The 18,538-nt window shown below is 50.3% G+C and overlaps 1 protein-coding gene across 2 annotated transcripts in view; it reads right to left on the reverse strand.

The window, feature by feature from the left end:
• Positions 1-203: 203 nt before the first annotated feature.
• Positions 204-18,538, reverse strand: part of MSH2 (mutS homolog 2) — a 108,312-nt gene continuing 89,977 nt past the window's right edge. For both annotated transcript variants that reach the window (XM_034764403.1, XM_034764404.1), the window contains one exon: positions 204-2,496. In XM_034764403.1, coding sequence (XP_034620294.1) covers positions 2,326-2,496 — 171 coding nt within the window. In that variant the 3' untranslated portion in view covers positions 204-2,325. The remainder of the gene's footprint in view (positions 2,497-18,538) is intronic.

The following is an 18,538-nucleotide window of genomic DNA, read 5'->3' on the forward strand; positions in this document are numbered from 1 at the left end:
GGTCCTTTAAAGCGCCGCCACAGCTCCGGCAGCTGGGCTCGGGCAGGGATTTAAATGGCCCGGTGCTCCTGCCACTGCAGGGAGCCCCGGGCCCTTTAAATCTCTGGCAGAGCTCTGGCAGCCTGGCTCCCACTGTGATTTAAAGGCCCTGAGGCTCCCAGCCACAGCTGGAGCCCCAGGGCCTTTTAATCTTAAAATGCCCCGCCTCTTCTGATTGAGGCCACGCCCCCGCCCCTGACTCCAGCATACCAGTAAATCCTTTAAATTACTTTCACCCCTGATTTGCTTACACCTTCCTTTCTTGTGGGATTTGGAGGGCAGAATATGGGAGGAACCAAGATGGTTCTTGTAGCCTGCCCACTCTAGCTTCAGAGCTGAAATCCTATGGAGTGCCCATATAACACAACTGTGGAGCTGAGCAGGCATGCTGCAGAAGTAAAACTTCTCTTCCACAGTTGAGGAAGAGAGCATGCATAGATTAACAGTCACAAGGACCTTATTCTAATAAACAGCATGGCAACATTTTCACTAAGAGATTGACTCAAGCATGTGATATTCACATAAGCAAATATACTAGTAACTCATTTCATAGGCTTGTAATAGGTGTATGTCACTCACAATCTTCAAAGGACTGCTAGCTTTCTTTAGATATAGTGAAACAGGTTGATCTAACTCAAGCCCTGTGATTTCCTGTGAATTTCCATAGTAATTTAAATCGATTCCCACTCAGTATCTATATTACAAGAATGTTTGTGTATCAAGAAAATGGACTTGTATTGCAGCAGTACTCTGCACTGCTTTATACTATTTTATTCTTGACTGACAAACTAGTTACTTTACAGACACTAATACTGTATACAAGTATTATACTTCAATATATTTTTTCTTCCAATGTTTAATATGAACATACTTAAAGTATACTGCATTCTAATTTAAAACAAATATAAGGTATTGTGGCAGAGTCCAACGTACATAAAATCTCTACATCGAACTAACCTTTTCCTACATCTGCTTGGGTATAGTATGCTGCTTTTCCAACTTCTACTTAAAGTAAAAATGATCAACTTTTCAAGTTTAGTATGATAACCCTTTTAGAAACAAACATTCTAGTAATAAAATTATATGTACTCTACTCCAATAAGTGTATAGATCAGACACACACACTATTAGTTTTTCAACAGCAAGCTGCTATCAACATTCTTAACACACATTCTGGTTTAATCTCTGCTAGAGCATATATCAAAGAGTCATGTCTGGTCACCTTCAGCACATGTATGTTCTTATAATCCCAAAACCAGACACACCACTTTATAATAATAATAAAAAAAAAGCTTTTCACACTGCCAGTTTTAGATATAAAGCAACATATAGCTAACAAGCAAGGTGTTGAGAGTTACGCAAGTGCTGCAGGCAAACTTGTACCTTGATGTGCTTCAGGGCTTGCCAACAGAGGGAGATTACTGCACATTAGCTGCTACACAGTATGTGAGACGCAGTAATAGCACATGCACAGGACAGTTGTGTCCTCTTTCAATTCAAATCACTGCATACATAAGACAGCCGCCCCGCCAAGGAAGCATGTTAAGTAGATCAGGTAAAATGAATTAGCTTTCTCCCTTCTGGAGAGTTCAGTTACATGAATCTTATTTAACTCACAAAAGAAAGTTAATTGGTGGCATCATCCTAGTTCCTGTTTGTTCACATTACAACCCACCACACAACTGGCAGTCTCTGTACAATGAAGGGCTAGCACTGGAATGGAAAGTGCACTAGTCTGTACTATGTCTGGCTCAAGCAAGCATAAACAATCCCTTGCATTTAAAGAGAGTATAGTCAGAACCAGTGAAATGTCTAATCATTAGCTAAGATTCCTTATCAAATGTTTTTCTAAGAGACATCACTAATCCAGTCCTGTTAAAACTACAATTATCCCGGGTATTCTTTTGGACCAGCGAGTGCAGCATCAGTGATGACAATGAAAAGTAACTGCGGTAGAGGGCAGCGGTAGATTTTGTGTTAGGACTGACAGTTTTCATAATTAACACAGCATGGTAAAAGTTCTATATAGTTTGACTTTCTGGAAAAACTATGGCTTTCTTTTATTCACACTTCCCTGATATTAGAGAAATGATTTTATTGAAAATAGCAGTAACTAAACTATTACGCAGGTACAATAGGTACTCATTTTAAAAAGTAATTACAAGTCAAGAGAAAGTGTTGCTTCAGTAATGAGTACAAAACATCACAAAGCATAAAACCTACAAGACAAGAAAATGATAGCTCTTGTGACTTAAAAACATTCAAGCAGTGTCATTTTAGCTTTTTTCATGGAGTAACTTTTGTTCGGGAAACAATTTCATTCACAAAACCGTTGTTCTTTGCCAGCACTTCAGCTTTCAATTGTTTCAGTTTGGTTCTAATGTCCTCCTCTGACATGTCTCTCAAGGGCAATGCTTTCACTTTGCAAAGGAATTCCTGAATTATTTTTTCACCTTCCTGAAAGAAAAATGAAAGTGTATTTAACCTTTAAGATCATTCTCTCCCCAATCCCACCAAGGAAGCATCAAGAACAGAATTTCATTAAGCAAAGGATTTAGTAGAGCAATAAGTAGAGTAGAGGTCAGCAACCTTTCAGAAGTGGTGTGCCGAGTCTTCATTTATTCACTCCGATTTAAGGTTTCGCGTGCCAGTAATACATTTTAACGTTTTTATAAGATCTCTTTCTATAATATATAACTAAACTATTGTTGTATGTAAAGTAAATAAGGTTTTTAAAATGTTTAAGAAGCTTCATTTAAAATTAAATTAAAATGCAGAACCCCCTGGACCGGTGGCCAGGACCTGGGCAGTGTGAGTGCCACTGAAAATCAGCTTGCGTGCCGCCTTTGGCACGTGTGCCATAGGTTGCCTACCCCTGAAGTATAGCAATTTACTAGAGCAATTAGTAGTAGAGCAATAAGAGTGCTTTCACCTTCTGATTTAAGGGTAGAAATCGTTTGACAAAGAACGGTTACTTACCTTCTGTAACTGTTGTTCTTCGAGATGTGTTGTTCACGTCCATTACACATTAGGTGTACGCGCGCCACGTGCACGGACGTCGGAAACTTTTTCCCTTAGCGGCTCCCGTTGGGCCGGCAGGGCCCCCTCCCTCCCGCCAGAGCGGCGCCCCGCTCTAGGGTATATATATCCCTGCCGACCCGACCCCTCCGGTTCCTTCTTGCCGGAGACTCCGACAGAGAGGAAGGAGGGTGGGAAGTGTAATGGACGTGAACAACATCTCGAAGAACAACAGTTACAGAAGGTAAGTAACCGTTCTTTCTTCTTCGAGTGATTGTTCACGTCCATTACACATTAGGTGATTCCCAAGCTTACCATTGGAGGTGGGTAGGAGTCAAGGTACAACTGACTTAGCACAGCCCGTCCGACCACCACGTCCTCTCTGGTCTGATGGTGGATCGCGTAGTGGGCTCTGAATGTATGTACGGACGACCCGGTGGCCGCTTTACAGATTTCCTGGATAGGAACCTGCGCCAAGAAGGCCGTCGAGGACGCTTGGGCCCTCGTCGAGTGGGCCCGGATCTCTGGGGCCGGAACGTTGGCGAGCTCATAACACGGGCGTATATAATGCACAATCCAGGCCGATAAGCGCTGTGTCGAGATAGGCAGGCCTCTCATACGTTCCGCAATGGCAATAAACAGCTGAGGTGTTCTGCGGAACGACCTGGTCCGCTCCAGGTAAAACGCCAATGCCCTTCGAACATCGAGGGTATGTAGGCTGCGGTGATAAGGGTCCGTATGGGGTTTAGGGAAGAACACCGGTAGACAAATGTCCTGTCCCATGTGAAACTGCGAGACCACTTTTGGGAGGAATTTGGGGTGCGGCCTCAGTTGCACCTTATCCTTATGAAAAACTGTATAAGGGGGTTCTGAAGTGAGGGCCCTCAATTCCGATACCCTCCTGGCCGATGTGATGGCCACAAGAAACGCCACCTTCCACGAGAGGTGCATGAGGGAGCAAGTGGCTAGGGGTTCAAAGGGGGGCCCCAAGAGCTTAGTTAGGACTAGGTTCAGACTCCACGCAGGGACCGGTGGGCGCGAGTAGGGAAACACCCTCTCCAGCCCCTTGAGGAATCGGGCTACTGTGGGGTTGGAGAACACTGACACTCCCAACTCCCCCGGATGGAATGCCGAAATGGCAGCCAAATGCACTTTAATGGAGGCGGGGGCAAGCCCCTGATGCTTGAGGTACAGTAAGTATTCCAGGATCGATGGAACTGAGGCCTGCAGAGGCTGTATGTGCTGAGGCTCGCACCAGTGGGAGAACCTCTTCCATTTGGCCAGGTAGGTCGCTCTTGTGGAGGGCTTCCTACTACTAAGGAGAATTTGCTGAACCTGGTGAGAGCACCTGTGTTCCGCATCGTTCAGCCAGAGAGATACCACGCCGTGAGATGTAGCGACGACAGGTTCGGGTGGAGCAGGCGACCCCTGTCTTGTGTGACTAGGTCGCGATGGAGGGGGAGGGTGATCGGGTCGGCTATGGACAATTCCAGCAGGGTCGTGAACCAATGCTGGCGTGGCCAGGCCGGGGCGATGAGTATAATTGTCGCCCTGTCCCTGCGGGTCTTGAGGAGGACCTTGTGGATAGTGGGAATGGAGGGAAGGCATACCTCAGGCTCCCTCCCCACGGAATCGTGAAGGCATCTGCCAACGATCTCGGGCTCAGGTTCTGAAACGAGCAAAACTGAGGGCATTGACTGTTGTCCTTGGTGGCGAAAAGATCCACCCGGGGAAAACCCCACCTCCGGAAGATTGAATGCAGGACGTCCTGTCTCAACGCCCATTCGTGCATTTGGTAGGATCGGCTGAGGTGGTCCGCTAACCCGTTTTGGATCCCTGGGAGATACGTTGCAATAAGATGGACCGCATGGGCTATACAGAAGTCCCATAATTGGAGTGCCTCGCGACAGAGGCGAGAGGACCGGGACCCGCCCTGCTTGTTTATATAGAACATGGCGGTAGTGTTGTCCGTCAGGACTGCCACACTGTGACCTTCTATGGTGGCATGGAAGGTCTGACAGGCGAGGCAAACCGCTCTCAGCTCCTTTAGATTGATGTGAAGCAACCTGTCTTCCCTGGACCACAAGCCTTGGGTCCGCAGTTCCCCCAGGTGTGCCCCCCAACCCAGGTCCGATGCTGTTACTAACGTCAGAGTGGGCTGTGGGGCAGCGAAGGGGATCCCTTCGCAGACCTGCTGTTGATCGAGCCACCAGCGGAGCGAGCCCAACACCCGATCCGGGATCGTCACCACCAGATCCAAGGGGTCTCTGTTGAGGCAATACGTTTGGGTGAACCACAACTGCAAGGGACGGAGCCTTAGGCGGGCATGTCTGACTACATGTGTGCAGGCTGCCATGTGTCCCAGGAGCTGCATGCAACACCTTGCCGTTGTCGTGGGGAATTTCTGGACTGAGCTTACAGCCCTCTGAATGGTCAGGAACCGCGACTCTGGGAGGCTTGCCCGCGCGGTCACCGAGTCCAGGACTGCACCTATGAAGTCCAGTCTCTGTGTGGGAGCTAATGTGGACTTGGGCACGTTGACCAGGAGGCCGAGCCTGCCGAACATCTGTAAGGCCAGCGTCACGTGAGAGCGGACTTCGGCCTCCGACCTGCCCGCGAGGAGCCAGTCGTCCAAGTACGGGAACACGCACATCCTTCTCTTCCGAAGGAAGGCTGCTACCACGGACATGCATTTCGTGAATACTCGTGGTGCTGATGCCAGGCCAAAAGGTAGGACCGTAAATTGGAAATGGCGCTGGCTGACGGTGAAGCGCAGGAACCGCCTGTGGGCCGGATTGATGGCGATGTGAAAATATGAAAGATGCCTATCGAGGGCAGCGTACCAATCCCCCGGATCCAGGGATGGGATAATGGTTCCAAGGGAGACCATACGGAAGCGCGTTCTGACCAGAAACTTGTTTAGGTCGCGCAGGTCCAGGATAGGACGGAGGCTCCCTTTTGCCTTGGGAATCAGGAAGTACCTGGAGTAGAATCCTTTTCCCCTTAGGTCTGGTGGGACCTCTTCCACTGCTCCTACTGTGAGAAGGGTCTGTACCTCCTGCATGAGAAGTTGCTCGTGAGAGGGGTCCCTGAAGAGGGACGGGGAAGGGGGATGGCAGGGAGGGGGCGAGAAAAACTGTAGGGTATAGCCCGCCTTCACTGTACGCAGGACCCAGCGGTCCGATGTTATGCGCGACCATGCCCAGTAGAAATGGGACAGGCGGTCCTTGAAACTTAGAGGAGGATCCGGCATGGAATGTGGTACGCTGTCCTCGAGCGTAACTTCAAAAGCCTGGTTTGTTCCCTGGCTGCGGCTTGCCCTGGCCGTGACCTTGGCCCTGGTTAGGCGTATTGTGACGTCTCCACCTGTTATCCCTGCCACGACGGCGGTACGGTTCGTGCCGAGGGCGAGGGTGGTACTGCCTCTGTGGTGGTTGAGGCTTAAAGGGCTTGCGTTGTGTCACCGGGGTATGCATTCCTAATGACTTTAGGGTTGCACGCGAGTCCTTAAGGCTATGTAGCCTGGCGTCCGTTTGGTCGGAGAACAAGCCCGAACCTTCAAACGGGAGGTCCTGCAGGGTGGTCTGCACCTCTGGCGGAAGGCCCGAAGCCTGTAACCATGCCGAACGCCTCATCACTACCCCTGATGCGATTGTTCTAGCCGCTGCGTCGGCTGAATCGAGGGAGGCCTGCAATGAGGTCTTGGCCACCGCCATCCCTTCGTCCACCAGGGCCGTGAACTCAGGATGTGTGTCCAGAGGTAGGGAGTCTTTGAACTTGGAGACCGATGCCCAAGAATTAAAATTGTGCCTATTTAGAATCGCCTGCTGATTAGCGATCCTCAGCTGGAGGCCCCCAGACGAATAGACTTTCCTTCCGAACAAGTCCAATCGTTTTGCCTCCTTGCCCTTGGGCGCAGGGGCTTGCTGGCCATGACGCTCTCGCTCGTTGACCGCCGAGACCACCAGCAAACAAGGAGATGGGTGCAAGAAGAGGAAGTCAAACCCTCTAGATGGGGCGAAGTATTTTCTCTCCACGCCTCTTGCAGTTGGTGCACTGGAGGCCGGCGTTTGCCACACCGTCTTATAGTTGGACTGGACTGTCCGTATAATCGGGAAAGTGACTCTGGAGGGCCCCTCCGGGCTCAGGATGTCGACCATGGGGTCCTCCTGCTCTACAGTCTCCTCCGCTTGCAAGCCCAGATTGAGGGCTACCCGGCGAAGCAGGTCTTGGTGCGCCCGATGATCAATCGGGGGAGGGCCGGACACTGTCGTGCCTACTACAGCTTCGTCCGGCGAGGAGGAAGAGGTCGGGGCCTTTTGCCCATCCTCACCTTCCTGCAACCCGTCATCGACCGGTTGTTCCTCTGGGGCCTGTCCCACGGTATGGGACTGGGACGGTACCATGCTCGGTGCCGAGTCCACTCCCTCCGGCTCCTGCGGTCTAGAGACCGTTGCCTCCTTGTGAGAGGGCAGGCGGTACTGCGGGGAGCGGGATCGGTACCCTGATGGCCCGGATCTTGAGGTCCTAGATGGGGGCCCTTGCTGGTGGTAGGCCCAGGGTGTCCAGAACGGCCATTGGCTTGGTTGGCCCCATTGGGGATGGCCAGAGGCTTCGTAGTCCCTACTAGCCTGTGCCCTATGGGCATACCCGCCGTACCAGCCCGAGTCAGTCTCCGACACCACGGACGGTGATCTGGAAGGCCACGGCGGAGCCATAGAACGGTGCCGGTCTGGGTTTGGGGAGTAGTGCCTCCGCGACCAGGACCTGGAGCAGCGTCTTGACGACCTGGATCGGTACCGGTGACCACGGGAACGACTACGGGTGGTCGGTCTCGGGGAACGTACCGCCGACGCATCCCGGTGCCAACTCGTGTATGGCTGCTGAGTTGGTGCCGACCGCTTGCTGAGGCCCGACTGCTGCGGCGCTTTCTGCGCGGAGGGCAACCAGGAGTCCACCGAGGTGGAGCTCGACCGGGACCGGTGCCTTGAACGGTCCCGGTCGAGCTGTGTGGCAGTCTCGGCGGAGCGTCCTCAGTTTGTGGAGGGCCCTCAACGGACAATGCAATGAGGTCCTTTGCTGCCTCAAATGTGTCCAGAGTGGAGGGCTGTTCCAAGAGCTCCTCCAGCCCTTCTTCCTCACTCGACGCGCCTATCCCGGGGCTCGACAGGCCTTTCGGCGCCGGAGCCACTACCGGGGCGTGTGCCGGGGTCGTGCTGGCCTTAGGCGCACTCGAGGTCTTCGCCGGCACTGCCCTCTTATGCGGGGAGCGTCCTCGGGCCTTGGGTTGGCCCTTCGATTTTGCCGGCGAGGACAACCAGTGCTGTACATGCCTCCGTTGGGTCGGTGCCGTGGGCTTCGAGTGACCCGCCGGCGCCGGTTCCCGCACCGATGCCAGGGTGCTCCGCACTGAGGCGGACGGTGCCGCCGAAGTGGAGGGCTGTAACGCCTTCTCCATGAGCAGCTGCTTGAGGCGAAAGTCTCTTTCTTTCTTAGTTCTGGGCTTGAAGGCCTTGCAGATCTTGCAGCGCTCTTTCTGGTGAGCTTCCCCCAGGCAGCGGAGACACGAGTCATGGGGGTCGCTCAATGGCATAGGCTTACGGCACGTGGCACAAGCCTTGAAGCCTTGGGCGTGCGGCATGCCCTGCCGCCCAGGGCCGGTGCCAGGGTTGACCAAGCAACCACAGCAGGAACTTTAAGTACCTAATGAGCTGTTAACTACTAAGCTTAACACTAACTACTAATAACTGATAACTGTTGCAGATAACACTAATGACTATGCTAAGGGACACTCTCAGACGAGAGACAGAGTTGTTCCAACGCCGCCACGGACGGTAAGAAGGAACTGGAGGGGTCGGGTCGGCAGGGATATATATACCCTAGAGCGGGGCGCCGCTCTGGCGGGAGGGAGGGGGCCCTGCCGGCCTGACGGGAGCCGCTAAGGGAAAAAGTTTCCGACGTCCGCACACGCGGCGCGCGTACACCTAATGTGTAATGGACGTGAACAATCACTCGAAGAAGAAACAAAAATTGTTAAGTTAGTAACTGTCCATGTAAAGATCTGTAGATTTAAAAACCTGCTAGTTTGAAAGGCTGGATCTATTGTGTGTGTTTCATATTTAAATCCCAGTCCACAGTTTAGCTCTAGAGCTGTGCATTAGGTGAACATAAAGAGACTTCCAATATATTTGATCGACAACAGTTGGAATACCTATACAGCTATTGTGAAGCTAAACTGCAAATAGAAACATGTTTTTAAAAACAAGGAAAGGACAAGTTGTTACCAAGCAATCAGAGACTGGCTGTCACCAAGGGGAACAGGTGAAAATAGAAAAGCTGTATGCATTTGCCTTTAAAGAAACCAATGAGCAGAACTTTAAAATTGAAGTGGTGTGCAATAAAACCAAATATTAAGAGCACCAAACAAATTGTTGATTAGATTCAAAATCCCTGTGTTGGTAACACAATATATCAAGAGTACAAGATTTTGCATAAGCCTCTGTGCAACTCCAGTGCAATAACCTGCTTAATTCCATGGTTCCCGTAATTGTGGTTTCCTAGCATGAGGTGCTTATGCAAAGCACATCCAGTGAGGAACCTTCATCAATCTAAAGGACTTGCAGATATATTAGCATGTGTCTGCCTCTAGAAGTGATGTTAATGCATCTGGTAAGTTAAGACAGGCAAAACATCTGAAACTATGCAGTACTACTGCCTCTCTTTCTGAAGTGACACTGTATGGTATAACCTTAAGAGTATTTTTAAAACACCTAAGAAAGAAACATTTCCCCCTACTTGAGAGGTTTGCTACAGTAGATTATAGCAATTTAATTTACATCAGATTAAGAGATGACACAGTTTGAACTCAGACATGAGAAACAATTTTGCAGAGTATTTTACCCTGACCTTGATTAAGATGCAACAAAAGAACAATTACTGGTAAAAAGTAACCTAAATTGAGTAGACTGCATAAATTCCATACTCTTGAGATGTGTATGTACTCTGGAAACCCCACTGGAATCCTCTACTGGGCCATGACCACAGGGCAGAACATTCAGACTTGGGAGTACACTATTGTAAGGGACTGTTGCCCCAATCATCCCACAGGTCCTTCCACTTACTCAGGACTCCTCAACAAGACGATGCATTTATTAGGATTTATAAAAAGATTTATAGGAAGGAATGTGGATTTGGACTAAGTGTACTTGAAGAACTACAGCTAATGTCTAAGTTCCCTCTAAGCTGCCTAATAAGCCCCTCCCCACCAGCCCCAGCACAGACTTGCCACAGCTGGGGGAGAGGAGCCCCTCTCCCAACCCAGCCCAAGCCTGCCAGAGCTGCTGGGGAGAGGAGCCCCTCCCTCAGCCCAGCTGCGGTGAGAGAGGGCTGGTGGGGGGGGGGTCCTGTCTCCTCACTGCAGCGTTGGGGCAGCCTGCACCCCAAACCTCTCATCCCAGGCACCACCCCAGAGTCTTCACCCCTAGATGGAGCCCTCACCCCCTGCACCCAGTCCTGAGCCCCCTCCCACACCCCAAACCCTTCATCCCCACTTCCACCTCAGAGCCTGCACCACCAGCCAGAGCCCTCATTCCCCCACACCCCAACCCTCTTCCCCACCCTGAGGCCCCTCCCACACGCCTAACCCCTCACCCCCATCCCCACCACATGAATTTTGTTATGTGCACCAATATGAAAGTGATGTGTCACACATCACCTCTATATTGGTGCACATAAAATTCATTCCGCACATTGACACAAAAAATTAGAGGGAACACTGGCTACTGATAATGAATTTTTGTCTGAGCATTGTTAGCATATATGCCCATTTCCTGTGAAAGCAGCAAGTAAACCTCTCCCCTACCCACACACAGGAAGTGGGACTGATTGCAGAACTACTTTTCCAATTGTACATGAGACCTGCTACAAGTTGAGAAAGGAATACCGTGTAACTCCATGACAGAGCATCAGGTAGTCTCCTCGCATGTCTCTGTAACAAAGTTATTTCTTAAACCGTGGAAGCTGTTTTGGATATGGTGGCATAAGTGCCAAGGATTTCATATACTATGACACCATTAAGGTCATAACTCATCTACCCATAGACTGATTCATTAAGAATGTCTGAGAAGAGATGGTTTCCTCAGATTCATCTCCATATGTCACAAACCTAGGAGACCTGCAAATAGATTTACATGCACCAATGCAACTAGGATAGGGTGGATCCATTACTGGCACCCTTGGTGAAAAGGCAACATGGGATCATTATTGGCACAAGGACTCACAGAATGGCAGAGAAGCCAACTAGAGATTGTTATAAGAAAGCCTCCTGTTGCCTATTACTAGGCGGTATACTGGGGAATGAAACCTTGCTTAAGCCTATTGGAGGGAAAAAAGGAAGAACAACGAGTGAGGAGAACAATTTTAATTGGCAGCTTATTTCCATGATCCATGCCAGCATCTAGTACCAAATGATCAATTGGTGCTGAGAAAGGCAACAGACCACTGGAACCATGGCAGTGTCTGAATCGGCTTCCCTTAACAACTGAGATTGCTCTCAGATCTGCACCACCTCAACCTCCGCCCAGAGTCTGCGTAAGGCCAAGAGGGAACACTCATGACTTTTCTTCGTCTGCTGAGGAAGAGGTAAAGTCTCAGACCAAATCCTCTTATGGTCTTTGAACCTAAAGACTGCTTCAGAACATCTATAAAACACTGAAGTTCCAGAGTCCAAATAGCTAAGTCTTTGACTTTGAGCAGATTAACCCGTAATGCTCTCACCAACAATAGTAAGTTTACTCAAAGAACAAGAGTCTAAATGGGTATAGGCTACAAACCTCCCCAGGGAAAAAAAGGGTTACTCACTTTTCCTAACTGTTGTTCTTCAAGATGTGTTGCTCATGTCCATCCCGTTGTAGGTGTGTGCGCTCCCCACATGTACCAGTGCTGGAAGCTTTTCCCTCAGTGGTATCTGTAGGGGACCAGCTCTGGCACCCTCTGGAGTTGCATGTGTATGCTCCTGTATAAGGGGCGCCACTGCCACCACCGCCACCCCCTTCAGTTCCTTATTGCCGAACTCCAACAGAGGGGAAGGAGGGTGGGTATTGGAATGGACACGAGCAACACATCACAAAGAACAGTTACGAAAGGTGAGTAGCCATTTTTTCTCCTTTGAGTGCTTGCTCATCTCCATACCATTGTAGGGGACTCCCAAGCAGTACCTCCAGAGGCGGGTAGGAGTTCATGGACGTGTCGATTGCAACACAGCTCTGCCAAAGCCAGCGTCGTCTCTGGCCTACTGGGTAATGGCATAGTGTGCCGTAAAGGTGTGCACTGACGACCGTGTCGCAGCTCTGCAGATGTCCTGAGTAGGGAAATGGACCAGGAAAGCGGCCTACGACGCCTGAACTCTAGTTGAATGAGCCGTCACTATCAATGGAGACACAGCCTGTGCTATCTCATAGCAAGTATGGATGCATGTAGTGATTCAGGATGAAATCCTCTGAGAAGACATCAGGAGGCCCTTCATCCTGTAAGTCAGCACAATGAAGAGTTGAGTAGATCTGCGGAAGGACTTGGTACACTCCAGGTGGAAAGCCTGGGCACGCCTGACATCTAGGGTGTGCAGACGCCTCTCCTCGTTTGATGTCTGAGGCTTTGGACAGAATACCGGGCGGAAGATATCCTGGTTAACATGGAATTGTGACACCACCTTTGGTAGGAAGGCTGGATGGGGACGCAGTTGTACCTTGCAGAATACTGTATATGGGGGCTCTGACATAAGAGCTTTAATCTCAGAGACTCATCTTGCTAACAGCTATAAGGAATGCGACCTTCCATGACAGGTGTGAAAGAGAGCAAGAAGCCAGAGGCTCGAAGGGAGGGCCAGTGAGCCTGGAGAGGTGTTGAGATCCCATTGGGGAACTGGATCCCAGACAGGTGGGAAAAGTCTTTCAAGGCCTTTCAGGAATCTGATCATCATTTCGTGTGAAAATACTAATCTACCCTGGACGTGAAGGTGGAAGGCCAGTGTGCCAAGTGCACCTTGATCGATGAAAAGGTGAGGCCCTGGTACTTTAAGTGAAGCACGTAATTCAGGATGGATTGTAGAGATGACTGGACCGGAGAGATATTCTGCTCCGACGCCCAGGAGAAGAAGCACTTCCGCTTTGTCAGGTAAATTGCTCTGGTGGAGGGTTTTCTGCTTTCCAAAAGAACCTGCCAGACCTGACTAGAGCAGGCTTGTTCCTCAAGATTTAGCCACACAGCATCCATGCTGTGAGATGGGGAGAGGCGAGGTTTGGGTGCAGTAACCATCTGGAATCCTGAAAGTGCAGGTCCTGGGCAGTTGGGAAGAGTCCACAGGGCTACTACTGCTAAGTCCATGAGCGTGCCGAACCAATGCTGGCAAGGCCAAGCCGGGGCGATCATAATGATTTGTACCTAGTCCCTCTTGATCTTCAAGTCGCCCTGGGGCACACCCTCAAAAAGCCTGCTTGCTACCCAGCAGTAGAGCCCAACTGATCAGAGGAGGTTGGCGGTTGGCCCTGGTGGCACTCATAGCTGTTACCCTTCTTGCGGTAGGGCTCCGACCTGGACTGGCTCCCGAATCTCTGGGTCTGCTGTGGTTTGAATCACTTCCTTGCAGGTGCAGGCGCACAAAGACCCAGGGAGCACAATGTAGCCCTGAAATCTTTTAGACCATGCAATTTATCTGTTTGGTCAGAGAACAGCGCCAGGCCATCGAAGGGAAGGTCCTGGATTGACTGCTGAACCTCCACCAAGAGCCCGGATAACTGTAGCCAAGATGCCCTTCTCATGGACACGGCCGAAACCATGGTCCTGGCTGCGGAGTCTGCCACGTCTGAGGCTGCTTGGAGGGCAGCCCTCACCACTGTCTTGCCCTCCTCGAGAAAGGCCAGGGTCTCCTGCTTACAGCCCTCTGGCAACGAGTCCACAAATTTGGCCATGGATTGCCAAATGTAATAATCATATCTTCCAAGCAGGGCTTGGCGGTTGGCCACTTGCAATTGGAGGCTGGCAGTCGAATAAATTTTTCTGACAAACAAATTGAGCCTCTGTGCATCGTTGTTCTTAGGGATTGAACCATCAAGCTCATTGGCATTGGATATGACCAAAGAGCTCGAGGGGGGGGACGGACGAGGGTTGTAAAGGTATTAGAAGTCTTTAACTGGGACATAATATTTCCTCTCCGCATGCTTGGAGATGGGGGGCAGGGAGGAGGGAGTTTGCCACAAAGCCTTGATTAACTTTACCACCCCCTTGGGGATGGGCAGGGCCAAATTAGAAGGGGCTGCCATGCTCAATATGTCAAATAGGGTGTCGGAGGGTTCCGACAATTCCTTGGCCTCCAGCCTCAGATTCACTGCCACTCTTAAGTAGCTCCTGGTGAGCTTTGACGCCATCCTGGGGAACTGCGTGGGAGGGCCCCGCCACTGCCTCATGAGATGAAGAGAATGAGGAGGTGGACACAGGTGAGTCAACCAACTCCATTTCCCCTGCTAGGGGGAGCCTCAGCCGAGGATGGCTGCCCTCAGGCATCCTGCTCCAACTCCTCTTCTGAGTCTGGGGGTGGACGGGAGACTGTCGCCGATTGCTTCTCAGATGTCCCTGAGACCAATTGCTGCATGTGCTCCGATATCTGAGGGAACCCCCATGGGTTTCAGAACTGCCACGGAGCCGGCTACTGACCCTGAGGCAACATGCTTGCTGGCAGTCCAGGAGGAAATCCTGATGCCACTAGTGGGTGATGGCCGTGGGCACTGCGACCTCCTTGCCTTCCGAGTCTGAGGAGGAAGAGACTAGTCTTGGGGACCACTGCCACCTCCTTGCCCTTACCATGCTGGCTATTCCCGTGCTCTTCCCTTGGGGACTGGTGCCAGGATGTCAGAGCTCGGTGTTGTGCTTCTGGTGATGGCGCTCGGCGGATCGGGGATGGTAGCCCGGGGATCGACGCCTCATGCTCTGGGAACGGTGCCAGGGCTGCGGTGACTGGGAACGTGAAGACCTTTGTCTTGACTCCAGGAACCTGTACCATTGATCTAGAGACCAGTATCGTGACTCTGGGGACCGGCATCGAGACTTAGGGGATCAGTGCTAAGAGTCTGGAGAGCGACGCGGATGCTCAGGAGACCTGTGCTGGGCCTCTGGAGCCTGTCAGCACGCCTCAGGAGGTCTGCGCCAGATAGCCGGTGATCGACACTGGGATTCCAGAGAGTGGTGCCTGGAGCAGTGCCGGCAGCTCCGGCAGGCCAGCCAGCTCGTGTCGGAGGGACGACAGTGCAGTTCTGGAGACTGCTGGCGGAATGCCACCTGTGATGGTGCCGGGAGTGGTGCTGCGGAGATGGGGATCATTGTAAGGGCCACAGGGCTTGCCTCTCAAGCAGGCAACTTCTCTCGCAGGTGTTGGCAGCACCAGAAGGGACAATATGTCCTTAAGCAGCCTGAAAGGATAGCACTGCCAGGTGCTGGGTTCCTCTGCCAGAGGGGGCTTGACAGATCAGTTGGTGATGCTGGAGCTTGGCTGTGCTCCGGAGAGGATGAGCTGCCCCATGTGGGTCTTTGCTCGGCTCTAGCTTTCTCCTTCCCTTTACGGGACATAGGAGACCGCCCTCTCCCGGTGTGTTTCTTCTGCCTCTTAGCAGGTACTGGTGATGGGGATCGCCACCAGTCAGAGGTTGGGGACGGTGGGTTGCTCCACACTGACGCGGAGGTGCTTGGAACGGAGTCCGATCTGGCCATCTCGGAGGCTGGTGCGAGGGCCCGCTCCATAAGGAATGCTTGAAGCTGAATGTCCCTCTCCTTTTTGGTGCGTGGCTTAAAATCTTTACAAATGTGACACTTGTCGCTTATGTAGGTTTCCACCAAGCACTTCAGACAGCTTTGGTGGAGATCGCTGACGGGCATAGGTTTTTTACAGCACTCGCAATGCCTGAAGCCCGGGGACTAAGGCATGCCCCATCCCTGGGTTAAGTCCTACAGGGGACTAACTAACTTTTTCTATACTTACATTAAGGGAACTAATAAGAACCACACTGTAAACTACTCTCAACAACTATATACAGAAAAAATACTAGAAAGCACACTGGAATAGTCAAAAACTTGCTGAGGCAAAAGCCATTGGCCATTATCTTTGAAAACTCACGGTGATCGGGGGAGGTCCTGGATGCCTGGAAAAAGGCTAATGTAGTGCCCATCTTTAAAAAAAGGGAAGGAGGAGGATCCGGGGAACTACAGGCCAGTCAGCCTCACCTCAGTCCCTGGAAAAATCATGGAGCAGGTCCTCAAGGAATCAATTCTGAAGCACTTTGAGGAGAGGAAAGTGATCAGGAAGAGTCAGGATGGATTCACCAAGGGCAAGTCATGCCTGACTAACCTAATTTCCTTCTATGATGAGATAACTGACTCTGTGGATGAGGGGAAAGCAGTGGATGTCTTAGTCCTTGCCTTTAGCAAGGCTTTTGATATGGTCTCCCACAGTATTCTTGCCAGCAAATTAAAGAAGTATGGGCTGGATGAATGGACTATAAGGTGGATAGAAAGCTGGCTAGATCATCGAGCTCAATGGGTAGTGATCAATGGTTCCAAGTCTAGTTGGCAGGCGGTATCAAGCGGAGTGCCCCAAGGGTCAGTCTTGGGGCCAGTTTTGTTCAATATCTTCATTAATGATCTGGAGGATGGTGTGGACTGCACCCTCAGCAAGTTTGCAGATGACACTAAACTGGGAGGAGTGGTAGATACGCTGGAGGGTAGAGATTGGATACAGAGGGACCTAGACAAATTAGAGGATTGGGCCAAAAGAAACCTGATGAGGTTCAACAAGGACAAGTGCAGAGTCCTGCACTTAGGACGGAAGAATCCCACGCACTGCTACAGACTAGGGACCAAGTTCTGCAGCAGTTCTGCAGAAAAGGACCTAGGGGTTACAGTGAATGAGAAGCTGGATGTGAGTCAACAGTGTGCCCTTGTTGCCAAGAAGGTTAATGGCATTTTGGGCTGTATAAGTAGGAGCATTGCCAGCAGATCAAGGGATGTGATCATTCCCCTCTATTTGGCATTGGTGAGGCCTCATCTGGAGTAGTTTGTCCAGTTTTGGGCCCCACACTACAAGAGGGATGTGGAAAAATTGGGAAGTCCAGCAAAGGGCGATGAAGCACTGGAATGGGTTATCTAGGGAGGTGGTGGAATCTCCTTCCTTAGAGGTTTTTAAGGCCTGGCTTGACAAAGTCCTGACTGGGATGATTTAGTTGAGGATTGATCCTGCTTTGAGCAGGGGATTGGACTAGATGACCTTATGAGGTTCCTTTCATCCCTGATATTCTATGATTCTATGATGTTCCAGCACCGTCACTGGCGGTAAGAAGGAACTGAAGGGGGTGGGTTGGGGGGCGGCGGCACGCCTTATACCGGCGCATACGCGCACCACTCCAGAGGGTGCCAAAGCTGGTCCCCTACAGATACCACTGAGGGAAAATCTTCTGGTACCAGTGCATGTGATGAGCACATATACCTACAATGGAATGGACATGAGCAAGCACTCGAAGAAGAATGACTTTCATTTTGCATAACACACACCTAGTATGCTAATTTTTTTTAAATGTTAAAAAAATTTAGTGTCTGTACATCTGGGTATAGTGCTTAGATTATCCATAAATACAAAGGTTTTTTTAAAAGTCATAAGATACATATAGATAAGGTAAGATACATATATAGTGAATAATCAAAAATAACCCAAATTTAGGTGATATAATTTTAATACTCTTTAGATATTAGAATCCGAATACTGGGGTATCTCACTCATGAAAAGTTGTAGAGAGTTTTCATTGTGGAAAGCAAAATATGAGTGAAGATTGTCCCTCAGTAACACAGAATTTAGGTTAGGTTGTCTATTTAGAAAATACAATCCATGAAGGAAGTATTTCAGTTACTTTCCTGACTGCACTTCTCATCGGAACTCCAGCTCCATCCCTCCCCGTATTGCCAATGTCTGGTGATGTGTTCATGTAGATGTCCCTTGACCACCTGATGGCATCTAACACCATGAGTTGCCGCATCAGCCAAGCGTAGCACTGAATGATTCTGCATTCTCTTAATACTTAGAAAACAATATGAACCTAACTTTTTACTGGCATCAACTATACTGAACAGGCCTGTTTGAGGTTGAAGAAATTAGTGCAGATGAACCCTCACATAACAGGACAAAGACGGGTCAACTGCAGAGCCATGCAAACTACAAACCTAACAAATGCGAGAGCTATTTATTTACATATAAACTAAATTACAACCAAAGGCACCCTCCCCCCCCCCCAAAAAAAAAACAACAACCCCCCCCCCCCCCCCCCCAACCAATTCTGGCCTTTAGCCCATTGGAGAAAGAAAAAAAACTGAGATAGTTGGAGCCATGGTCCCATATATGCCTTCAGTCCGTATTGTTCAGCTCAGCATGAAGACATGCATGCAACTCCAC

The sequence above is a fragment of the Trachemys scripta genome, chromosome 3, assembly GCF_013100865.1.
Source record: "Trachemys scripta elegans isolate TJP31775 chromosome 3, CAS_Tse_1.0, whole genome shotgun sequence".
NCBI lineage: Eukaryota > Metazoa > Chordata > Testudines > Emydidae > Trachemys > Trachemys scripta.